At 35.6% G+C, this 27,700-nt stretch overlaps 1 protein-coding gene across 1 annotated transcript in view; it reads left to right on the forward strand.

Annotated features, from left to right (window-relative positions):
- Positions 1 to 21,725, forward strand: part of ube2e2 (ubiquitin-conjugating enzyme E2E 2) — a 39,932-nt gene extending 18,207 nt beyond the window's left edge. Inside the window, exons 4-6 of the mRNA XM_084089274.1 lie at positions 15,355 to 15,487; positions 17,864 to 18,011; positions 20,851 to 21,725. Of these exons, the coding sequence (XP_083945400.1) occupies positions 15,355 to 15,487; positions 17,864 to 18,011; positions 20,851 to 20,948 (379 nt within the window). The 3' untranslated portion in view covers positions 20,949 to 21,725. The remainder of the gene's footprint in view (positions 1 to 15,354; positions 15,488 to 17,863; positions 18,012 to 20,850) is intronic.
- Positions 21,726 to 27,700: the final 5,975 nt, after the last annotated feature.

Raw genomic sequence — 27,700 nt, forward strand, 5'->3', positions numbered from 1 at the left:
TCACAGCTGCATATTAATGTAGTTTCAATTGCTAATAATAAAATTGTGCTTGGTTTAGCTGGTTCATCCCTCTCAGAGTTTCTTTTCTATGAAAGCATTTTAGTTTTCTTGTCTGGAAAGCGGAAGGATGATGAATTCACTTTACCTCACTACCATATTCTTACATTCAACGGGTTTTAATTCGGGGAGAATTAGAGGCAATTTGCTCAACGGCTGCATGCATTTTATGCTTCAGAAGTAGTAGCACTCATGCAAAGCCTGTTTATTATTATAATTATCCATGATGCATTATTCATAGACGACGGCCTTAGGCGAGCATGACTGTTCGCTGCCTTCAGGGTGGTTTGATTTAGATATGCAGCATAACTCTTAAAATTCAAAGTTTAATATTGACCCCCGTGGCATTTCTAATAGATTTGCGTGGAAATCAGATTACATGAGCAGTCGAAGCACTGAAAAGATTCTATAGTGGAACTTTTGTGAGTCAGAATTCCGTATCCGGGCAGAATAAACCGTTTGGAAAATTCTATTGTGTCATGTGAAAACACCCCCTGTAATAGGATATTCACTTGGGCCCTGATCGAGCAAATATTTCCCTCTAAAGCGCTCGTTTCGGCACTAATTGCTTGCGTATTTGTATGCGGGATGCGCTACTGGATGGTGTCATTAAAGAAGCCGTATCATCAGAGAAAGCAAAGACGGACTCGACTCAGCCGTAATTGGTACCGGGGTATTTCACGGTCAGAGGAAGGGAAGATTGCTTCATTAAGTTCCCGTTCTGATAACCACCACAGCACTGCATAATAGACCATATTAACTGAATGAATACACAATTACAGAAGAGTGTGCAGAGAAATGCTCAACCACAGCAGATAATGTGTCTCTGGATGGAGATGCTGATTATATACATGGGAACAACTATTTAAAGGGAATAGAAATGTGATCATTTACTTGCTGTTTTATGTTGATCTAAATCTGTATGGCTTTTTTTTCTTCTTTTTTTCCTGAAATCCCCCCCCCAGGAATATCCAGGCTGTTCTTTTCTATATGTAATAAAAGTTACAACCTGACATTTTTATAGCAGGAAGTCCAACTACAACAACGGCACTATATTTCAGGCTTTGTGTGAAGAATGGACAAAAGATGCATAAAAATTTCAGCTTCTGTGTATATTATAGGTCTGTATGCGTGTATGTATGTATAATGTGTGTGTATGTATATGTGTATGCGTTTATGTATGCGTGTGTGTGTGTGTGTATATGTATATGTATGTATATATATAGTGTGTGTGTATATATATAGTGTATGTGTATATATAATGTGTACGTGTATGTATGCGTGTATGTATGTGTGTATATATAATGTGTGTGTGTGTGTATGCGTGTATGTATGTGTGTATATATAATGTGTGTGTATGTGTATGTATGCGTGTGTATATATAATGTGTGTGTGTGTATGCGTGTATGTATGTGTGTATATATAATGTGTGTGTATATGTGTATGTATGCGTGTATGTATGCGTGTATGTATATGTGTGTATATATGTATATATAATTTGTCTAGATGTAACGTGTGTATATGTATGTGTGTGTATGTAAATGTGTATATGTATGTGTGTGTATGTAAATGTGTATATGTGTGTGTGTGTGTATATATATATATATATATATATATATATATATATATATATATATATATATATATATATATATATACACACACACACACACATACATATACATATATACACACACACATACATATACATATATACACACACACATACATATACATATACACATATACACACACATACATATACATATATACACACACACACACATACATATACATATACACATATACACACACATACATATACATATACACATACATATACATATACACACACACATACATATACATATATACACACACACATACATATACATATATACACACACACATACATATACATATACATATATACACACACATACATATACATATATACATACATATACACATTTACATACACACACACACACACACACTTACACTTACATAAACACACACACTATATATATATGCATATGTGTGTGTGTATAAAATTCAAGATATATGGGCAAAAATACCAATTTGTTTTGTCTCGTATTTATATCATATAGTTAAGCAATATCACATGAGTAACGAGTGCAATATCATGTATATTGATTTGCAAGTTTAATAAATAAGTTATTACTGTGTTTTATTTTAGACATAGTGTTGTTTGTTTTGTTATTGTCTCAATTTTGCCAACAAAAATAATATTACCTGTAGAGCCAGAGCAGAACGGCGAGTTTCATTTCTGAATTAATCCGCGTAGTGAGTGAATCAATCGGGTGAACCAATGATTCAATGACTCGTTCATAAAGAGAGCCATTTACTTCATTCCTGAATGAATCAGCCGTTTAAATGAATGATTCAATGACTTGCTCATTTAGACATTTACCGCCACCCACTGGCAGTTTTAGGTTCTTCACGTTTAGTCAGTCGTGTCGTTTCAAACCTATATGACTTACTTTCTGTCATGGCCATTGGTGCCTGAATGTTTGTTTAATTAATTCTATGATGAATCAAATAAAATATTTACTTTTTGTAATATCTATTAATGCTTTTCTCATTTTTAAAGGATATTTTGGGGGGTAATTTATCAGCCAAATCTGATGTGTGATTAATTTGTGATTGATTAATTGCCACATAATGTAATTCTTTTTTTTTTTTTTTTTTTTTTTTTTTTTTTTTTTTTTTAATGAATCATCCCTAATATATGTATAAATTTGCAGCTGATGATCAAGTAACAGAAACTTTGACATGCTGAAAAACACATTATTTATTGCAAAAGCAGACTGATGGTGAACTCTAGTTGGTAAGATACAGTTTTAATACTTAAGTCAAGATGAAAATCCAGCTTTTAATGTTGTTTATATGTGGTGTTTTTAATACGCTTTAAGATAAACCATGTGTAAATTCATAAGTCGACACCATTGCTGAGTATTTCCTCCTTAAAACTGCAGTGAACCAAAGACAGTCTCAAAAACACACTTTGAAATCGCTGGTGTTTCTGACGTCACAAACTACCTTGTAACCAATCAGATCAACGTGTGATCGTCAACCAGTGGATCTCTGAGCTGAGTGAGTGAGTGGAGGCGGGGCTCATTTGCATATTCATAGAACTGTGCATACTAAATGAGGCAAGGGTGTCGAGTTACATTCAAGCTATTTTAAAGCATGAAGCTTAAATATGTCATTTTGATGATCAAATATGAGTTTTAAGGGATGAAGTGATCGACTACAGGGGGACTTTAATATATATTTCTTTAATATATAAAAATGGCACTTAGGATGCCAAACACTATTGGTTTTCGTGTCTCGACGTCAGTGGTGCCGTATCTTATTTGAGAGCTCCAGCTTCTAACTTGCATCAGTTCCTCACACAAAGCAATCGAGTCATAAGGACTACATCTATAGTGCCTCTTTTCATTTAAAAGTCTCCATTCACTTTCATTATGTGGATGATCGGGATATTCCTCAAAACCGCTTGTTTTCCTACAGGTTTGGAATGACGTGAATGTGAGTAAATTACATCATCTTATTACAGTCTCTCAGGTGTACAGCGCAGTTCATCTTTATTGACTTCTGTCTCGCCGTGAACGAGTGTCATAATTGAATGCCTAAATTCGTCATTGATTAAACATGTCAGAAGTGTTACGTTAAAATCTGCTCTTTTTATACCCGATTATCTCTGTGCCTGGAGGAGCTTCTGTTGAATTCCCGCTCTGACCTTCTGGCTATGAATGTGTGTTAGCTAATTAGCTTTGCACACTGACACATCGCGCAACCTTGCCTGCAGCCCACACATTAATAATCACACATTATTTCACATTGCATGGCATTTTCTTTAAGCAGTAATTGCATGCTCAGTAAAGCAGAGGTACACAAGCAAATAGAGGACAATGTATGTTGTTTTATGGGAGCAAATAATTAAACTGTAGGATGTGGAAGGCAAACATTTTTACTCTCGTTTCCCTCATTGATTGTAGATTTGAATCAGTTCATCACGAAAGCTCACGTTTGGCCAGTATAAACACAAAAAAAGATTATTCAAAGTGGAAATCATGTAATCGCATTTTTTATTTATTTATCCCAGTTTAAATTGCAGAGACGACTATAACTACTTGTATGTTGAATAAACGCTGTGGTTAATAAATCCTGCACAATGATTATCTCAAGATAAAATTTCATAATTACATTTAGTTTATTATGTGGTTTGTTTTCTGCCATTTAAAAGGAAATTATCTTGATATTAGGTTAAAAGCATGAAAATGAACATATATGTATTTAAAAATCCCTCACAGAGACTTTCATGGATATTTTTGATTTTGAATCATTGATTCAGTTTGGAATTGATTCATTTGATCAATGAACTCCAGTTAGTTTCTATGTTGAATCAAATCAAATATTTATTTCTAAAGCTACTTTTTATAATGTCTATTTGCTGCTTTTCTCATTTAACACAATAATGACTTTAAATGATCTTTTGGGGGTAATTTCTCAGCCAAATTTGATGTGTGATTAATCTGCGATTTAATTAATCTCCACATCATTTAATTAATTAGATTAAAAAAATAAAAAAATAAATCACTTGACAACTAATTTATGCATAAAATCGCAGCTGATGATCAAATAACAGAAACTTTGACGTGCTGTAATAAGCATGTAAAATGATTGAGATTAAATCCATGAATCTATCAACTCTAAAATAGAAACTTAAAGGAATAGTTAACCCAAAAATGAAAATTGTCATCTGCTATTGTTTGTACTTTCAAAATATCATCGTTTGTGTGATACAGGTTTAAAACCACGAGTAAATGATGACAGGATTTTACGATCCCTTTAATGGCCAAATAAAAAACACATTAAAATAATTTTGCAATGTTTAATTTTATTTTGCCAGCAACTTCATCTCTGACACACTGAGCGGCTACGCTAGTCGAGTGTGTTTTCATGTTCTTCTGATTTGTGAGTAACACTAGCCCATTTGCCGTGAGCCGGAGCATCAAACTTTGAAGAGCTTTTAGTCGACGGCTTGTACAGTGAGTCACGAGGAGATGTTGTGTGGTTTCAGACAGAAGTAGGTTGTGGTTTTCTTCCTCTGTGATACAAGTTTGACTCATGCTTTTTTTGATTAAAGGTGAAGACCCAACTTTATGCATGTTTTGTAAGATTCCCCTCTCTGTTACACATATTTTATTGGATAATACAAGTAGAATGCTCTTTTATGAAGTTATTTCACTTAAGGGCTTATTTAGTAAGATTATGCCTGAAAAGATTTTTTTTTAATCATGTTAATTAAAAAATTATAATGACTTGTGTTTGTTTGCTTGGTTTTATTGTATTTATAAGATATTTTGCATTTTTGTAATTTAATTTTTGCCATGATGAAGATAGCCTTAGATGCTGACATGGCATTAAATAGCGTTTGCATGGGAAAAGAGCAGCGATGGACCGTTGGCTCGGGCGGATGCGAGGTGATTTTGGCAGTGGATGCGGTTGGCACGGTAACGGAGGCGGTTGTCAGTGATGGCAGCTCTCTTGTTTGTCAGGTGTGATTTTTGAGATTGCTTGCGCAAGGATAAACGCTCATCTACTGTTCGCCCCTGAGCACTTAGTATATCAACACTGACATCAGAGATTTTTATATATAATATAATAAACACACACACACACACACACACACACATACATATTAATCATGAATAGATGCGCTTTGATGGACTTCCATAGACATACAGCCATTCACTACCATTATCAATCTTGGAAGAGCCAGGACATTTTTTAAAGGGGTGGTATAATGCTCTTTTCACAAGATGTAAAATAAGTCTCTGATGTCCCCAGAGTGTGTGTGTGATGTTTCAGCTCAAAATACCCCACAGATATTTTTATATAGCATGTTCAAATTGTCACTTTTTAAGGGTGAGCAAAAATGCACCGTTTTTGTGTCTGTCCCTTTAAATGCAAATGAGCTGCTGCTCCCGGCACAGGGGGCGGAGCTTCAAGAGCTCGTGTCCTGAAAATTTCAAAAACTTTTTTGTTTATGTTTAAATTTATGTAGCTGATGTGTAGTTATCTTCTAATCATTGATTAGCATATTCTGTCATGATAATCTATAAATCGCATTCCCGGGGGCGGGGTTTATGTAAATTTTAGGGTTGGTGATGTCACTAACCGGGGAAGAATGTGGTGTAGTCTCTACCAGCCGTTTAGTCCTTAAAAAGCAATTTCTTTAAAAGAAAATATCTCCCTTTGCTTTTAACTTTGAGCGTTGTAACTTTGCAGATGTTGTTTATGCTCAAACAACAACATTACACACTAACTAAAGTTAGAAAAGTGAAATCATAATCAACCACCCCTTTAATATAACCAATTTTCATTTTTGGGTGAACTATCCCTTTAAGAGTAAAACTCTCTGTGCCGAAGAGAGTGACAGCAGAACGTCTCGATTAGCTTCATCATACAGCCGGAGAATTGTGTGTTGGTATTGTGTAGCGTGGCTCACGCTCGTGAAGCGATTGTCTGAAGCCGTTATTCTCGACGACGCTTCATCCTGACATATGAAGTGCATTAATGCATTTGTAATCTTTTGAGATTTCAGTCTTTGAATTTAATTGTAAAAAGTAGCACAAATAAATACAATAAAGATAGCCTACCAATAAAGAGAGAAGGTTTTGAATAGGTTTAGCACTAGTATTCAGAAATACTACAGAAACTGAATAAAGTAATCAAATGTACATTAACACTGGGTAGTATTTTAGTCCTGACTAAATTAAATGCATAGACTATAATCCAGATTCCTTCAAAGTAAAGCTATCTTTTGTTGTTTTGACAACTAAATTAATGACAGACACAATGGCTGCTGTCACTTTAAGAGCTAGTGCACGGATCCTGTTTTCATTATACTGTCCCATGCGTTTTAAGGCGAGACACGGCAGGCAAAAACATAGATTTTTCATGCAGTGGTCAGTTTTGATTGAGATTTTGGGCTAGTTTACTCCTTCAATATGTGTTCTTTCAAGCTGCTATAAAGAAAACGTTGAAAATATACATTAAGTTGTTTATTTTATTACTTTTTGTTTACTTGCGGCTGTAAGTTTCTCCCGAATTTACCAAGAAGTCAGCATTCCAACGCGACACGCCGAGATCCGTCTGTTCACTGAAGTCTGTCATGACCGGTATCGCTGTAAAGCTCTGAGTCTCCTGCACAACGCTATATAACCCAACCATGGGTATTTCCTTTCTATCAGTAACCAATCGTCAATGTCCAAAGGGGGATTTAAAGCTAACGACGAAATCTCATTTAGAGCTGTTTAACTCTTTAAATGCCGTTTTCTCAAAATGAGAAAGAAGCCTGTGTAGCACCAAACTTTCCAGTTATACACTTATCAGTATTCTGAAGATATTTTCAGAGGGATTTGTTAATAAATCATTCCTGGCCTGATTTATGTGACATTTTGATAAATAAAAAAAATGGCAAAAATCTATTTTTCAAGGCTATGGACAGTATATTTTGATTTCTTAAGGTAATGAAAGCATATATCCCTTCATCTTGTGTGTAAACAAAATGAAAAAAGAATTTTGCACCTGGCTTTGTCATATGTTCAGATCTATCTACCGAAAATATATGCAAAATTGTGCATATCTAATGAGATAATGCCTAATTTGCATAATTAAACATACAAATTTCAAAAACTTGTAATACATTTTTTTTATATACTTGTGCAAGTAATCAACTGAGGAAGTTTCATGGTGATATCTATTATTTAAAAATTTAGTGTCTTTTGCATTTTGCGTGTTTTTGTCTGTTAAAACGATATAATCAGCGAAAAAATAACTTTTGTTGTTACTTTATATTTTTTGTTCACACATATTGTTTAATGTTTTCAGCTAAAAAAAAAAAACTTAAGCTATAACGCTTGTGTATATTGCCTAATCATAAGCTTGTCAGAAATGGTGACGACAAACGTAAAAACTTAATGTCTTTCTCGTTAAACGTCATTTAAATAAACAAATATTCTATTTTTATGAGCCCAAATATTTGAATACAATATTATTTAAAAAATGCCCATCCCTAATTATAATTAGTGCTGTCAAATCGATTAATCTAAAATAAAAGTTAGATCAATTTGACAGCACTAATTATAATAATATATATTTTATAACGTAAAATGATCAGCTGTTATTTCAGTCTCTAAGCTAATTTTGTTAGTCAGCTTTTACTTTTAATGTGTTGCTATTTGTCCAGCAGCACTTGTGTTATTAGTATAGTGGTTTAAAACTGAATGCAGTGTATGTTTTTCTTCAGTTTCCGTAGATAAGCACTCAGGATTCAAGGTTTAAAAGTTGAATGGCTTATCCGGTGCATTTCTCTCAATAGGAAGCTGAAAGCTCAATAACAAGGTCTGTTAACTGCAGTGTTTAAACTCGTGCGCCGTGGCCGGTTGTCGTGGAGGGGGGAGGGGGTGGTTGTTGCCAGGCAACCGTCAGCTCTGGCACGTACCCAGAAGCCTTTGCACCATCGGATCCGAACAGAGGTTTTGCCCGCTGGCACCTGCCGTCAGTTAATGGTCACAACATTGAAAGCAAGTGGGCATTTACAGGAAATGAGAAGCTTACTAGAATAACCACAAACTGCCGGTTCAAGCACACTTGAGCTTGTGTGTAAATCAGATTATTAGTACTATTTTTATTGTTCATGGGTTAGTGATTTGAGCAAACACTGTTTTTGTTTTTTTTGTTTTTTAACGTGTTCATCTTTCTTTAGTTTGTAATGTTGCTGTTTGAGCATGAAAAAGGTCTGAGTTATTCTCTATATCAGTGTTTCTGAACTCCCTGAAACGTCTCCATTGTAGTCTTGAGTTTCTTCCGGGAACGAACACGTCACAATATTCCTCATTTAAATAATTCATACGCAGAATAAAGGGGCGGGGCCTGGTTGAGTTAGTTAGTAGTGTGTTAAACTGGCGGTTATGGTAAGGGGCGGGACATTTGGTCGCTCGACCAATCACAACACACTGCTCACGCCGACCAATAAGAGCACAGTGTGCTTTTCAGAAGGCGGGGCTTCATAGAGACCGGAACTAAACAGAGCGTCACTGGCGACTGCTTTCTGATTTATGGCTGTAATACATCCGACACTCGCAGAAAGTAACCGGCACTGCTCATCATCTTATACAATTTTAAGTAATTTTAAGTATCTCCTCACTTTATTGTAACTTACTCAGGAAACCAGCATTCACTAGAAGACGGGTGTGTGTATAATTAGTGGTGTTTGCGAAGGAAAGTGTTATTACTCATACTTGCAGTTGGTGATTTTTATTTATTTATTTATTATTATTTTATTTTTTTCCAGATCATTTAAAGTATTAAACTTCAGTGTGTGTCCTCCTGCAGAACCCTGAGCTCAAGTCTTGTTGAGGAGAGGTGTGCTGCTGAGATGTATAAATATATAAATTGTAGAGATGCACCGATGTATCGGCTGATAAAAGCTATTATTTTCGCTATCGGCCATTTCACTTATGTATATCGCTTAATGTTGCATTTACCCAAGTTACAAACATTTCAGCCTGTATTTGAAATCAATATTATACCTGGGAATAAATAGCAGTTTAATATAATAGCTCTGTGGTTATTTTTAACCTATAATATTATAGTGTACTAAATGAGTGTTCCCTGTATAGTTTGCAGCATTATATGGGAGAAGTTTTTTTTTTTTTCTTAACCCTTTAGAATCTGAAGCTAAAATAGGTGTTTTTCACATATTTAGATTTTTTGACTGTACAATTCTAAAACAATGCGCTATCTTAAATTAGCGCAAATTACAGTTATTGACCATTATTGTGTGTGGTGAGCTTGTAAATAGAATTTAAATAGACAAAATTAAAAAAAACCAAGAATAAATTTACTGATTTTTATTTAGAAAAAAAACAGAAAAAATCATGAATGAAAGAAACTAACACTTTAAAGTTGAAAAATGAACTATAATACATGTATACAAGTCTTTTTTGTGACATTGGGTTGCACAGTTTTCATTTAGGACACTTTTTTTCATGCACATGCACACATGCTTAGATACGTGAAAGAGTAATGCCATCCGCTTCCCAAGTTTCATTAAAAATCATCCCAATCCCCTCTTCTGCTGTCTAACACTTCTTTCGCCATGTATTTGTTCGTTTCTTTTATTATTTTATGCAATCCAAAACACTCTAACCTGCCGCGCGTCGTATCTCTCTGTTCAAATCCTTCCTTCCCGTTCTGCTGTCATTTGCAGACGGAAAGCATGAAATTACCGTAATAAGCCGTATATTGTCAAAGTGCATGTTGTCTACTGTCAGGGGCAATTTGAATGGTTTTGATTGGTTGAAGAGTTACGGTAAAATGAATACAGCATCTAAAGGGTTAAGAAAAATCTAACTATTGGTATCATCATCGCCGATATCATTCCGAATAATCTGCTATCGGTATCGGCAGAGAAATTTCATATTGGTGCAATAATAAAGTGTCATAAAAATTTAACCAGGTCACTTAAACTTATATTTACTATATATTGATTGTAGGAACAGTCTTAGTTTGTGATAATTCCTTATCAATGCAACATAATTCAGAAGGGGTGGGAACGGAGCAAAAGATAATTAATTGACAATACGATTCTTTGGACAATATACATAATGAAAGGTTGTTACAAAATTTAAAGGTGCAATGTGTAATTTTTAGTGGCATCTAGTGGTGAGGTTGTGAATTGCAACCAACAGAAGTTACGGTGGCCGACAGGAAAAATATGAGGTTTCTTTACAAAGATAAATTAAGAAATTAGGTTTACTTGATTATTCAGTAAAATATTATTGTTACTTGTTCATCATTGTGTCAGTGTTTTATTCGCAGACTTTAGCTAGCTTAAGAACAACAGTAAGAAGCGCGTTTTGTCCGTTCAGGGCCACTGTAGAAACATGTCGATGTAAGCGGACCCGCGGTGTGTGTAGATAGAAATGGCTCATTCTAAGCTAATAAAAACATAACGGTTCATTATGTAAGGTCTTTAAACACCACTGAAACCATAGTTATGAATATGATATTGCATTTCTGTCAACAGATCCTCCTAAATGTTACACAATGCATCTTTAATACCTTGGAAAATGGCATTTAATACTTTTTAAGGGCCTTAATGTTCTCTAAATTGATTTATCAACTTTAAGACCCCGCGGACACCCTGAATGCACCCTGGGCCGGGACAGGCCGCCCTTCAAAACACAAGCACACATTCGAGTGGATCTGCTGCTGTTTAACAGAGTGAAGATCTAAGACTTGTTTATTATTATGGGCTGGATCTGATCCCAGTCTGCTTGTTTGGCACAGATACAACACTTGACCGAACGAAGTCGTAAATCTTCAATAAGACACTTATCACCGGGGAATCCAGCAGCCCTTTGACAAACAAGCTCACAGATGTGCTCTAAAGTCATCAGTTTTCCTCTCTTCACCATCTTTTGCTCAGCTGTCTCCGTCATTCCAGCACATGTGAGAGGGAATTTACTCTTATTTTATGCATTATTAATGTAGCAGTCAGTCGGAGGAATAGACATGCGTTTGAAGAAAACAAGCCATTGTTTCTTAGATTTCATCTGGTAGACCTTTTATTACATTAAAGCCTGGTTTTACAGACAGGGCTTAGATTAGGCCAGGATTAGACCTTAAATTCAATTAGGACATTTAAGTAGCTTTTATAAACATGACGTAGAAAAACATTACATTACATTACTGGTGTGCATCTTGAGACAAAACAATGGCACTGACATATTTTAAGATATGCTTTCAGTTAAAACGGCTCAAACATGCATGTTAGTCTGGGACTAGCTTAACCCTTGTCTGTGAAACCAGGGATAAAAATTGCAAGTTTGAAGCTTCTAGATTCTGCAGTACGAGCTAGGGATGGGCGATTATATTATCGTTTGCGATATACCGGTAAATACTCTCCTCACGATAAGAATTAGTCTTCCCGCGATAATAACGATAAAGCCTAGTTGATGACGTATTTGTTTGTGGCCCATTCGTAGCTCACGTGCAGATCGACAACAACAATGACGGAAGAGTTAAAGCTACAATATGTAATTATTTTTTGTCACTAACCTCTTACAATGACAAAGGCGTAGGTTGATGACGCATAAGCGGAATTATGGAACTTGCCGTCATGCCGAAGTATCTAATAATGTTTATAGATGAGTGAATACATTGATGTTTTTAACATGACTGTGGAATGTAGCAGGGCTCGAGTAGGGCTGGGACGGTATGGATTTTTTCTTACCGCGGTTGAAAAGCAAGAAATTCCCGCGGTATAGCGGTAAACCGCTTTAAATCAACCCCCCCCCCCCCCCCCCCCCCCAAATTAGTTGCTTAAATAAACAAAATAATCCTACAATAGTAGACATAAGCCCTTTAAATACAAATAAATAGCCATGTTTTATAAAAATGTTCACAAAACTAAATGAAAATGTTGTATGTAAGATAACGTTAATTAAGTTGTAGGTTACGTTTCTAATGTCACAGGTAGCCTAATAATCTCAAGGTTTACTGCTTACACGATTCTTTTGTAGTTTGGTGTACTAAAGTGTTGTTCTAAAATAAACATTCACGAGTGTACCTTATTACTTCTTCTCACTGCTGATTCCTGATGGTTTTGGTATACGGCGAGCGCGTCAAGCATAAAATGCCTCGTCCACTTGGGCGCAGTCAGAGAAGAAGAAATAAAAGCCCACCCACACTGACAACTGATTGGTTGACTTACCGAAACGGGCCAATCAGGATGCTCTCTCTCGCTCCCTCTCCCTCTCTGCTGTGCGCGCGCTACACGGTTTGTAACACAGTCTCTGTCTCGCATGCGCACTCTTGCTCGCTCGCTCTAGATTCCGGGAGATTTTAACTAATTTGCGGGCATCATGGAGCCGCTATTAATATGCGGGAGACTCCCGGAACTTCTGGGAGACTTGGGATGTCTGTAGGTACTCTCGCATATAGGCCTAATAGTCAATACGAATGGAATGTTATTATGTGTCATGGAACATTGCGCTCCCCAACTCGCGAAAGGTCGGATGTGCTCCATCTTTTGATGGATTCAAGGTTTTCTAAACAAAACTTATGTAAGACACAATGTCATTAGACACAATCCATGTCATTAAAATCAATGTAATTAGACACAACGTGCACACATGTGCAGGCCAATGTTTTTTTTTTTTTTTTTTTGCGGTGATGACGGTGACGAGCTCAGACCCGCGGTAGGCACCATGTGACCGCGGTATTGCGGTAATGCGGTAACCGCCCCAGCCCTAGGCGCGAGTGCTAATGAGAGACAGATATCAGCGCCAAACGCACGTCCCGCGGATATAAAGGAATGAGGATATTTAATTCTACCGAACTAACTTACCCGCTAGTGCTGAATAATACTCACACAGGGCAGTTTGTTAGATGAATGAAACTTGTGAGGGAACGCAGCACTGTTTCACTTGCTCTACACTATCACACTAAACTGCATTTGAGTGTGTTAAAAGTTATAATGTTATTCTGTGTGTTAGTTTGTCTGTATGAGACTAGCAGTGAGCTAGATCAACATTAGAATAACACACTGATCATATTCTAACATTTCATCATGTTGAGCTATATAACATTGATTGGTTTTATGTACATTTGCTCATCTCTACATTTGCGCGTCTGTCAAGTCGAAGTTAGCCGCGGACGCTAGCTCTCGGCATCTCGAAAACGCCACATTGATATTGATCCTCGTTTTAGTTCTCCTTTTGTCCCAAAGTCTACTTGCCATGATCCATAATATTTGAATGAAACAACAACAGCGTGAGCGCGCCGCTAGACGTAATGCGTCTGTCGCCATGGTTACTATGGCAGTACGAGCGGAAACCAGGGATAACGCGGATATTACGTCATTGACAGGCGACAAGTGAACCGGGACGAGCCATTATTTAAAATGGGAATTTCTCTGAAATTAAAAATCTTTGGGAACTTTTGGGATATTGTAAGTACACAACTGCAGGAGATATATCACACTCTGCAAGTGATCTTTGGATATTTTATTACAAAAATCGTACATATTGTAGCTTTAATCGCTCTACAATCTGGAACTGGTACACGGATATATTTCCACTCGCCGAACACTGAGTTTCGCTCTCCGTCAATCGCAACTATTTCAGTTCATCTCAATGAATGCAGTGTATTTAACGCACAGTAGACACTAGTGTGAGGCGCACGACTCGCCGTCGCTTCAGTGTTTCTCACACACTCATAGAGAGAGAGAGAGTCTCACACACCACGCAGAATTGACGTGCTACATGTAAACTATATTATTTGTTGCATTTTCCTGTGAAAAATAATGTTCATTTAGAATTATTCATCCTTGATGAGCAAGCAGAAACTTATGCACAAACGCAGATGTGATTAATATTCATGAACCCAGCAGCTCATCAATCCTCAGTGCGGTTTATATTGTTATTATTAGTAGTAGAATTCATAGTAGTATTATTATCTTGTTAGTTTTTTACATTTCAAACTTGTAATTGATTTGAATTATTATTGTGTAATTATTATTGTGTGTTCAGTTGCACTATTTAAACATTATACAGAAGAAACGTGTGTGTATATCTGCAACTTTTCCATTTCTGCAAGGGCTGGTGTTTGGATTTTTACTTATTGTTTATTCTTTTATGTAATTGGTATATTATCGGAGCCTATTTGATGATGGGTACATTTTACTTTATATATCAGTGTTTGTGTTTCTAAAGCTCAAACAATGGTGAACGGTACTGTATTTATATCGTCATTGATATCGTTATCGCAATAAATACCAGAAAAATATGGTGATGTAGTTTTAAATCCATATCGCCCATCGCTACTACGAGCATTTTATTATAAGGCAGTCTGACACATTGCTGTCGACTGTGGGTGTGTTATCTCCTCTTGGTCATGACCTCTACAACAATCTCTCTATTCTCCACATCATGTTGTCATTTCTTTCCCTGAAGTGTCCTTGTAATTCATCATATGGTGAGGTAGTTGGGCGTTATCCAAGTCTACTCGATTCTATAATGGTCTAGCTTTTGTAAATCTGGTTTTAAGTCCCGTTTAGTGTGAGGCCAGTGCTTGTGTGTCTGTAATGTCTTGTTCCCTGTTGGCTTTTCACTCATGAATTAATGATGATTTATCTTCCTGAAATGGCCCTGTTTAACTTCTCGAATCTCTTTGCTTTGTTCACACCAACAGCGCCGGTCCCAAAGGAGACAACATCTATGAATGGAGGTCAACTATTTTGGGACCACCGGGCTCTGTGTATGAAGGAGGCGTCTTTTTCCTTGACATCGCATTTACACCTGACTACCCATTTAAACCCCCCAAGGTAAGAGCAAAGAAACATGTGGCATATAAATACGCATTGAATTTGGTGGATGACCAATATGGGGTTTTAATTGGGGGGAGGGAGGGGGGATTTTTGGTACATGTTGTGTGATCAATATACACATACCATCTTTCAGCCAAATAAAAAATAAATCCATATCTGTCAACAACTAATGAAGTTGCAGTCTTCAGCCAATAGGTGGTGAGAAGTGACCAAAGTGAAAATGAGCGAGTGATTGACTCGTTTACTGAACCGATTCATTCAAGCACTGATATTTTGAGTGAATTGAATCATTCATTTGATTTGTTCAAACACACCGTTGTGTGTTGTTCAGAGAAACGCTGATCACTGATTATTGTTTGGATCTGTTTTAGTGATGATTCAATATTATAGTTGTGTGTTTTTTTGTTTTGTTTTTGTATATATATAAATTGTAAAATTAAACGTAAAAAAACAAAATGATAACATGTAGCAGTTGATATGATAGCAGTTATATATTATAATATAATATAAAGTTATATATATATTATATTATAATATATAAATGCTAAGTGTATATATATATATAACTTTATATTGTATTATAATATATAACTGCTGTAAGTGCAGTTTTTAATCATTATTTTTCATTTTTTAAATATGAATTACCCATAATTACTCATGTATTTTAGTATAAATTACCCATGTTATCATTTATTTTTTTACGTTTAATTTTACAATTTATATAAAATGGAAAAAAAAGCAACTATATATGGCTGTCAAACGATTTTTAAGTTAAATGAAACCATATACACACATTTTTTTATTTTATATAAATTGAAAAATAAAAATAAAAACTAATGCTGGACTAAAATGATAACATGGGTAATTTATACAGATCTACATGGATAATTGTGGGTGATTCATGCTAAAAAAATACATGAAAAGAATTTAAATACTGCTCTTACAGCAGTTATATGAATTTTATTATATTCAAATTCTACTTCCTCCTTCAAATTACAATATCTACTTTCAGTTCACATTCAGAAGCTGAATTGGAATTTAAAACATTAAACCGATGCACAAATCTTCACCTCTCTCTCTCTCTCTCTCTCTCTCTCTCTCTCTCTCTCTCTCTCTCCCTCTCTCCCTCTCTCTCTCTCTCTCTCTCTCTCTCTCCCTCTCTCCCTCTCTCCCTCTCTTTCTCTCTCCCTCTCTCTCTCTCTCTCCCTCTCCCTCTCCCTCTCCCTCTCTCTCTCTCTCTCTCTCCCTCTCTCCCTCTCCCTCTCTCTCTCTCTCTCTCTCTCCCTCTCTCTCTCTCTCTCTCTCTCTCTCCCTCTCTCTCTCTCTCTCCCTCTCTCTCCCTCTCTCTCTCCAGCCCCCATCAGATGCATTTGTTTTTCCCAGAGTGTGTTGTCGTCGTCCTGTAACACCGCTTTCAATCTCTCTCTAAACTCTGTGTAAAGTAGGATGTTCATTTGCAGACGGCCACATTATGTCCTATATGCGTTTGTTCTTTGGGCTCTTGTGGGTTTGTAGATTGTCAGGATGAAGGAAGTTGTTCTGGTGGCAATTAAACTGTCATGAATCTCAAGGCAAGGAATGTCAAGGTCCATTAAAGGTTTGCCCTGAAAGCCTCAGGCATGCACACAGATGTCTCGCGCGCGCACACACACACACACACACACACACACACACACACACCGAACATGCTGATGCTTTTTTTACTTCCTGTAGTTCATACAGAGACAGGTTTCCTGCGTATAAGATGCTTTTAGTGAGGCATGACCTCAGATATTACCCACAGAAAAGATCCGGTGGGGAATTCACTGTGCTCTGATGGTGTCGCTTGTTTTCTCACATCGGAGATTCAAAGAAATTATTATTACTGCTAAAACACACACATAAAATTTGCAGTTTGCATGGCACAATTACCCATCCTGCAGGCCGGTTCTTTGTGTGAAGTTGTAACGGATATTGTATACCAACCACAATCTGGCAAATTCGCGCACAACCTAAATATGACCCTGGATCACAAAACCAGTCACATGTCGCACTGGAATATTTGTGGCAATAGCCAACAATACATTGTATGGATTTTTCTTTTATGCCAAAAATCATTAGGATATTAAGTAAAGATCATGTTCCATGAAGATATATTGTAAATTTCATACCGTAAATATATAAAACATTAATTTTTGTGAGTGAAAGGGGAGTGAGTCCCGCCTTGTGCGTTTCAAAGCACTTCAGTGGGCCTTTAACTATAACAACCCTGGCTAGCGGTTAGCATGCATCAACTAATAACATGGTGCACTAATGTCCTCACGAATTAAAAGTAGCAGAAGACTTCAATATCAATCCTGTCAGCCTTCCGGTTAACTTCTCGTCCTCTCCCAGGTAACGTTCCGCACGAGGATCTACCACTGTAACATCAACAGTCAGGGCGTGATCTGTCTGGACATCCTGAAGGACAACTGGAGTCCCGCTCTCACCATCTCTAAGGTGCTGCTGTCCATCTGCTCTCTCCTCACAGACTGTAACCCAGGTGAGACTCAAACACTCCAGGCTCAAGCCTCTACACACACTTCGGCAATAGAATCGCCATTGGATAGTAATTTTGGAAACTACATTTATTTATTTATTTTTTCAATGTTTTTGAAAGACTTCTGCTCACCAAGGCTGAATTTATGTGATCAAAAATACAGTAAAAACTAGGGCTGGGTATTGACACATTTCACAATTCGATTCGATTTCGATTCACAAGCTTGCAATTCGATTACGATTCGATTCAATATTGATTATTTTGGATATCAGGATAATACATTGCAAATTTTCTCAAGGAAAACAAATCTCTTAACTATTATTGTAAACTATGGGAGTCAGTTGTAGCCTGTAGGCTTCTACTATAATATTGAAGGTAAAAATGAACTGATTTGTATACAAACACTTAAAATACACTTTTACTTATTTTTATAATAATAAAGTTATATGAAATATAAACATTTAAATGGTGGCTGTCATAAAAACCTGCCAGATTTATTCAAACATGCATTAAAAATTGAAGAACATTAAAAATTATAATGAATATGTAATATGGTGCATATATTTAGCAAAATGCTCCTCTCTAGAGTTAATTCTTCTCGCTGACTGACGAGTTTATGGTCACTGGATATGGTTTTTCTGAGGTAAATGTGACGTTACATGACATTGTTTAAAAGCTGATTTACTGACGTCTTTCCACGGTTGAAACACTGATTGAGCATGTCACATGATACGGACTTCGATATGTTGTACTCTACCTTTTAACACACTTTCAGAGGCTCATTCATGTTTATTTCGCGCGGTAACTGGTATTACAGTAATATTGTGAAATATTATTACCATTTAAAATAGCCGTTTCATTTGTGAATATATATATTTAAGATGTAATTTATTTCTGTGATGCAAAGCTGAATTTTCAGCATCTTTACTCCAGTCTTCAGTGTCACATGATCCTTCAGAAATCAATGTTGAAAATAGTTTTTGCTCCTTTTTAAAGGGGAACTGAAACGAAATAGGAAGTAAAGGTTTTATAACAGATGTGTTATGTTATTTGCGGTACGACACTTAAAACTTACAAGGGGGGAAAACAGTGATGTTAGTTTGTCGTCAATTTCATAAAATTGACCCATGTGACTGGTTTTATGGTCTAGGGCAGGGGTCTCCAACCTTTTTTCATTTGAGAGCTACTTTTTAAAAATGAAAGTGGACGAGAGCTACTCATGTAATACAATACTTAAATCTTTTAAATAATGTCTCATAACTCTCATATTAACAACTATCCAAACTGTTTTAGACCTAAAATCGTTTTTGTAGGCCTATATATGTCACCCTTAAGAAAATCAGAGAAAATAACAGAATCAGAGATGTAAAAAAAATTTTACTTTGCATATTATACTGTAAATACACATAATTATAGTTGATTTTATAGTGCATGATAACTAGAGATGAAATGGCATGAAAATTTCATTTCATGATTATAGTGACCAAAATGATCACTGTTATATCACAGAATCCTGTTCAAAAAGTACTAATTCTACACAATAAAATCAATTCACCAAGTTTTATGTCGAAAACCAGCAAATAACAAATAAACTTATCAATATGCACTTTTTGTTTACATTAAAATAATAACATTAAAAATGATGGCCAGATTTTAAAAGTGTCTTGCAACATGTTATCTACTGACATGCAAGTTCAAATAAAGTTTTGACAAAAAAGTTTTTATAAAAAGATAAACCTTGCATATTTCAGCCTTTAAATCATTTTTATAAAAAGAATGAGTCAAAAAAGATAAATTATTGACATTTACAATGCACATTAGCTTATCTTTTATTATTAATAGTGAAATTCGGTCCGATTATCCCGTGGCGTCTGTCGTTCCTATGCAACCATGCTCTGCGTCTCCACAATGACAAAGAAGTTCCCACAGACCCAGCCCCAAACCCCATCTCTGCAATAATAATTAATAAAGGCTGGTTTCTAAAGTACTTCTTCCTGCCTCTATGTATTAATGCTCATGGGTAGCCTAAATGGGTTCCATCCAGACCTTAACATTAAGTATTTTACAGTTATGTGTCAACAAGTTTCAACAAGATATTTTCACCTGGCTATACCCAATGTTTAGATCTGTTGTGGTATTTATGCAAATTAGCACATACGTAATTAGATTATGCACCGTTTGTCCATGTTAACAAACAGTTTCAAAAAACTTGTAATACATTTTTTGTTTGTCTTGATGTAAGTAATCAACTCAGTAATTTTCATGGTGATATCTAAAGGTTAAATTTTTTACCCTATTCACGTAAGAAAAAGAAGTAATAGGCGTATGAATAGGCTATATTTGGGTCTTTTTCGAAACTTTCCCCTAATGGGATTCTTCTGGACTTTTTTTTTCCTTACTCAGGACATATTGAGGATACAAAATCAGTTGAGTTTGCTTCTGTTGCAATTTGTTCAAGGTTGACCCCCATTTTGGCTTAAAATGACTGGACTACTTGGCGAGCTACCTCCAATCAGGCCACGAGCTACTGGTAGCTCGCGAGCGACGTGTTGGAGACCCCTGGTCTAGGGTCACGTATATCAGACGATACCGATATGGTGTCCGACGTATCGTGCATCCCTTAATAATATTTCTCTATTTTTACTGTATTCCTGTTTAAATAAATGCAGCTTTGGTGAGTATAAGAGCTGTCTTTCAAAACCATGACCTTTTTTTAAACATTTCCAAACTTTTGACACACGTTAGGGGAGTGTATCACTCATTAACCCCAAGTATAGGCAGTAGTGTATCCCGTAAGTAGCAGATAAATGTGTTTTGCTGACGAATGTTCTGCTGTCCGCAGCGGATCCTCTGGTTGGGAGCATCGCCACACAGTACTTGACCAACAGAACAGAACATGACAGAATAGCTAAACAGTGGACGAAGAGATACGCCACATAAAGCGTGCGCCCAGTATCACCCCTCTCTCCTCGACACAAACACACACTATACCCCCCCTCAGCCCTCAGCCCTTCTGTGCCTCTACCTCTCCCTGTCTGCTGAAAGCACACACACACACACACACACACACACACACACACACACACACACACCAAGTGCAACAATAGATCTGGCCCTTCTTCCTTCAAACTTCCTGTAGACCTTTCTGTGAAGAAAACTGTCCTTTGTTCCTTGTTGACTTGAAAGTTTCTTTTTATACAAAGAGTAGATTGGGACTTTATTTTCCAATTATCTGAATGTTTGAATTACCTTACTGTAGGTGAAAAGGAATATTATTATTGTTATTATTATTATTATTATTATTATTATTATTGTCCTTCAACTTAATGTATGTATATCCTTTCTTTTTAAGTGGCATCAGGAACAAATACAGCTTATGAACTATTTGTTTTTCTCATCACTGTATAGTGTATTTCTTTTTTCTCTCCTCTCTCTCCTTTTGTTAGAAGTCAGTAATATTTCCATGCATGTAAGCGGATGTCGGATCGCATCCATTCAGCTTCAAACTTCGCCCTCTTGTTTTGTTTGTATGTATTTTTTAAACTCAAAGTCATGGCAGCCACTCGACGATAGGTTTGCTTGTGAATTTAAAAAAATTAAAAGGACAAAAAAAAAAAAAACGTGTACATATTGCTACATGCCACCTCTGGCCAGAACGGACTGTTGTGCACTTGCTTCATGAAAAACACCATAAATAAACACTGTGGCTGAATTGTCGTTTACTGTATGTAGTGTCATGTGTTCAGTGCATGTGTTTTCAGTTTGACCTTTCTCTCTAGTGTTACGCTTCTGTCACATGCGGTTTAAAGGGTTAGTTCACCCAAAAATGAAAATTCTGTCAGTAATTACTCGCCCTCATGTTGTTCCAACCCTGTAAGACTTTCGTTCATCTTCGGAACACAAATTAAGATATTTTTGATTAAATCTGAGAGCTGGCTCACTCCTCCATAGGCTTCTATGGGATTGAAACTTGCCGGTCCAGAAAGTTAGTAAAGACAATGTTTAAAATAGTCCAAGTGACTACAGTGGCTCAACCATACGTTTATCAAGCGACGAATACTTTTTGTGCGCAAAAAAAATGTTCTTCATTTTCTTGAGTGAGTTCACGTAGTGTATCAGCGCAGCGCTTCTGGGTTGTACGACAGAACGCAGGCTCACTATTGGCCGACGCTGGTCATGTGTGTGATGTTGGCCAATAGTGAGCCTGCGTTCTGTCGTACAACCCAGAAGCGCTGCGCTGATACACTACGTGAACTCACTCAGAGACACACAGAAGAACATGAAGAGTTGAATAAAGTCGTTATTTTGGGGGGGTTTTGCGCACAAAAAGTATTCCCATCACTTGATAAACTTAAGGTTGAGCCACTGTAGTCACTTGGACTATTTAAAACATTGTCTTTACTAACTTTCTGGGCCGGCAAGTTTCAATCCCATATGAAGGAGTGAGACAGCTCTCAGATTTAATCAAAAATATCTTAATTTGTGTTCCGAATATGAACGAAAGTCTTACGGGGTTGGAACAACATGAGGGAGAGTAATTACTGACTGAACTAACCCTTTAACGTCAGTCACGCTGCAAAATTGGTGTTCTTTAATAAAAAAAACTAGTAGTGATGGCCTGATATGTTTGCCTGAATGATATCTGGATTATCGGCATTGGCTGATCAGAATCTTGTTAACAGATTCACATTTTCTCTTTTCAAAAGTGTAGAATAGTGTATAATAACTTGTTTAAAGTCAGCAATTACACAGTTCTTATTTGCATGCTTCAAGTTCTCATATTTAGCATTAGCAGTCCTGCTCTCTTGATTTGGACAAAAATGTTAGAAAAATAGCTGATTTAGTTTGATTTTTTTTATTATTTTTTTTATGGTACACACATGGATGAAAAAATAGCATTATATCTTATGCATTTTAACTTGTTTTATCTAATAAATGTGTCATGCAAGAGCTCTGGTTTGTACAGTAGTGACCAAAAGTGATGTCCGGACGGGATATTAGATTTTAATGACCCTACAACTTTGATTAAACCATCAAAATATGAGAATAAATAAAATTTTAATTTAAATAAATAAATATGTGTGTATGTGTATATATGTGTATATATATATATATATATATATATATATATATATATATATATATATATATATATATATATATATATATACACACATACACACACACACACACACACACACACACACACACACACACACACACACACACAAATCTATATATATATATATATATATATATATATATGAAGAGTTCAGATGCAAAAGCCTCTAAGTACCATCGGAAATTTTCTTCTAGAATGATCATTTCTATCAAGCTCTTATATTTATGATTTATAACTTATATCATTATAAGTTAAGTAGTTTCACTTAAATGACAATTAATAGGTCATTTTCATTGCTATTTAAGTGAAATTACTGAACTTAAATATACACACTTAGGCACTTAGAGGTTTTTGCATCTGAACTCTTCATATATATATAATTACAAGCATAATTACAAGTAACTTACCCTAAACCAAACCCTAACCGATACTATGGTTAGTACATGTAGTTAATTAATATTACTCAGTACTTATCTGCGTAGGTACAATATAACTATGTCACCTTAAAATAAATTGTTCATAATTTCTTTGTATGACAGCCTGGGTAAAAATTATGATGCACAATTTGTCATGTTTCATTGCGTTATCACAAATAAAACAATCAACTCCAAGCACAACTTCGCAATATGCATTTTTAATAATATTTGAGTAAAGGGTGATTTTCAATTTTCCTAGGACAGACATCACTTTTTGGCCACTTCTGGAAGGTGCTTTTATCCAAAGTTACAGTAAAAGTATCCTTGGAAATAACTAGGAATATTATCAAACATTCAATATTTTGGCAATCAGACCAAGGTTTGCAAACTCACGTATTCTGCTATTTGCACCACATCAAATCTTATTTTATGTATTTTTATGCAGATTTTTGTTTGAGAGAGTAGAGACGTGTTGGGGAATTATTTTCACAAAATGTTTTTGTTATTTTACAAGAACTCTATACATGCATCGAAGCAGAGAAAGCTTAATTTTCTCATTAAGATGCACAAGTTTCCCCCACATTTTAATGTCAAAATTAAGGCTAGTGAAGCGATAATGGCATACAAGTACGTTACAAATGAATGAATCAGAGTTCATGCTCTACCTGTTCTCCTGAAGATCTCCTGATGTGAATCTGGGCCTGATTGATCCGATTCCCTGGAAGGAAAAGCAGAGACTTTCAGGACAGCTTTTCACACAAGCCTAGGAAGAATTATTTAAATGCATGTATGTTTTCCACTTACTAACATTGGTTTACCCGTTTATAATAATATCTTAGCTAATGCTTGTTTTCTCTTGCAGTAGTTTGTATGTTGGATTTAAATACTGAAACACAAATGATAATTTATGTAAATTGTGTCCTCCAAACTAATATTTCAAGATAATTACATTGTGCGGTATTTCCTGCTAACACAACTGTTTTAATGTGCGCTCAGCATCAGTCACAAATGTTTTATTCTTTAATAAAATCTCACCTAGTTGTCTCCTAACTAGCAATGTTTGTTAGGATGATATCTGGCTTATCTGCATTTTATGTAAATTGTTTTTTGTTTTTGATTTTTTTAAGTAGGTATTCAAATAAATATGTAAATTCTGTCCACCAAACTAACATTTCAAGATAAATTTTGAGATGGACTGGTGTTTTGTATTAGTTTTACTGTGTAGATTTAGCTGAAATCATGTATTAGGCTGCTTATAGGGGCATGTAACAACTTATAGGGGCATGTTGTCACGAAAGGTCAACAATTATCTTTTTCCTGGTCAGTAAAGGCAAAAATCTTCATTGTCTTTAAGGTTTGTGTACATACAGAAATTCTAATTTAAATAAATAAATTCATGCATACATAAACATATTTACAACCTGTAAAATATTCACTGAAATAAAATGGTGTAAACCAACCACGGCCTTCCCTATAGCCAATAACTCTTTTGATTCATGAGTTACCTTGTGAATTATCATGGATTTTTTTGTTATTATATTGTTACTCATTTGTCAAGCAGTTTTATCATTGTATAAACTTACAAATGTCTGTCTTCTTTCCAGCAAAATTCACTCTCACAAAGCAGGCACTGAACAGATGTCATTAAAACGATTATGAAAGTAAGTTTTCTAGCGGTAGTATATTATATTAATATTAACTACACCAAGCTAGTCAGGTTTTACTAAAACGCAATTTTTTTTTACAATATTTAAAACTCACAGTTCCCGCTCTAAATTCTGATTGGACGAGCACCTGTGACTGCGCATTTTAAGGAGCCGTTGCCACGTTGCTTAGCAACCATAAAAAAAGCCCACTTAGCGAAAACTGTTTCTTCTTCTTCTTATTATTATTATTATTATTATTATTAATAAATTGTACTATTTATTTTACATTGGTGTATTCTATTACTATGATTTTGACCACAAAATGGTGCCTAAGCAGAACACCCGTTACTTGTAAAATCACGATAAGCGATCGGCTCGTCGTCTAATAAACAATTAAGTTAACATAACCTACAATCGTATGATCTCAGCCCACATCAACCAAAATGGTTAATATATCATACAATGTCATTGTCTGATCCACAGTGTTAAAATTAGGAAATCTTCCTATTGGTTTTTTATGTTAGTCAGGAGTTCACAGTTCATTTACTATGTAAAATCATATGATATGAAGTTTCTTGTCTGTTCTACAAACTAACCTTTCACACACATCACATCCATCAGCTGTTGGAGACTATAATGATGAGCAAGACATTCTCACCACAACTGCCAAAAAGTTGGTCAATCATCGCAAATTTCACACCCCTAATCATAAAATGTCAAACTCATTTACTCGGGTTGATTCAGGTCAGTCCAGTTACAGCCAGCTGTCTTAAAGGAACAGTTCACCCAAAAATAACATTTTGGGATTATTTACTCATCTTTCCTTAACCCTATGTGAATAAGGTTAGGTTGAAGTACTAAAATTACTTAAAACTGAAATAAATACAAAATAATTAAAGCTACATAGAAATATAAAAAAAGATAAAAATTGGCAAAAGCACATTACAGAATTAGCCTACTAAAATTTAATTTAAAATTAATACAAAATAAAACCTTACTCAAAATATTAATACATAATATAGCCTAATATAAAATAACACAGATTAGCCTACATTTAATTTTCTGACTGAAGGACCAAGAAAAGTAAATTTAACTAATTTACTTACATTTGATGAATGACCTGTTGCAGAATCTTAAACATGTATTATTTATTTTACATCGGAACCATTCTTTGTTCTGACATTTCCAAAATCCTAAAACTTCCAGATTTAAAGGGGAGCAAATCACACCTTTTAATATAGTCTCAGACATTTAGATTCCAGTGTATGATTTTTAACATGTACATTTAATAATCATTATGATTCCAATAAAGTGTATGCTTATTAAAGGTTAACATGATCTAATAATAGAGCAATGATATCTGTAATCCCGACGGCTTCTACACCTGATGACCCGTTCAAACAACCCAGGCCAGGGTCATGATAATACCAGTTTCTGAGAACTTCAAGTCACCTGTTTCCCACTGGTTCACCCATGTAAGGAAGACTGTAGAGATCTAGCCTGTCCACTAGATGCCAGTATGACTCTCTGTTTATTGTGCTGTATCTGATGGAAATGAGAAATCAAACTGAGAAGTAGCCTATATTTAAACATATCTGTTCAGCGTGTACATTTATAACCCAGGGATTTCACTGCAGCCTGAGATATGCGGATTAATGCAGTCAATTATCTACGATAAAGATCCAAGATCTGGGTAATAATTCATAGGTTGTGGTGAAACGGCACGTAATAGCTGTTGATCTGGTGCATTTAACCACACCTTCTCCTCTGGGTTTGTAGAGTACAGGACATCGTGTCCTAGAGTTCTTCCAAACAGGGATCTGATTAGAAAAAAAAATGTTCAGGCTGTGGTGTACAGTACATTATGTGACTTACTTACAACAGACGCTTACAGTAGCTTGTTAAGTCAGGTTATTGTTTTGGAAATAACCCAATCAGATTCATGACCATGTTCCATAACCATCAAAACCATATTTTATGATTCTGTCATTTATGGCTCTTGTATGCTTTGTCCTGGCAGTGAAAAAAGTAGTAGTTGTAGTTGAACTTAGTAAATAGCTGAATACATGTATTGAAGGAAAACAATACAAATACAGCATTTTATAGGTAAAGATAAAGTCTTAAAGTCCCCCTGTGGTGAAAATCAAGCTTTTAATGTTGTTTATATGTCTATAGTGTTTTTAATATGCTTTAAGACAAACCATGTACAAAGTCAACACCATTGCTGAGTATTTTCTCCTTAAAACTCCAGTGAACCAAAGACAGTCTCAAAAACACAGGTTGAATTATTGAGTACAAGGGGATTTTAAAATGTAATATATTAATGTAATTCTTGTGTGTTATTGAATAAAAACTTTTCTTCCCTACTGTGCCGTTTATCGAGTGAAATGCTTCTCAAGTAAGAACAAATGTTGGGCGGGGCTTGATTTTGTCTGTGGGGAATTGATTGGATGGTTGTGGTTTGCTATTGGTGGATCTCATGTGATTGACAGGTTGCCACGCCCTCGT

The sequence above is a fragment of the Abramis brama genome, assembly GCF_963993115.1.
Source record: "Abramis brama genome assembly, chromosome: 17".
NCBI classification, from domain to species: domain Eukaryota; kingdom Metazoa; phylum Chordata; class Actinopteri; order Cypriniformes; family Leuciscidae; genus Abramis; species Abramis brama.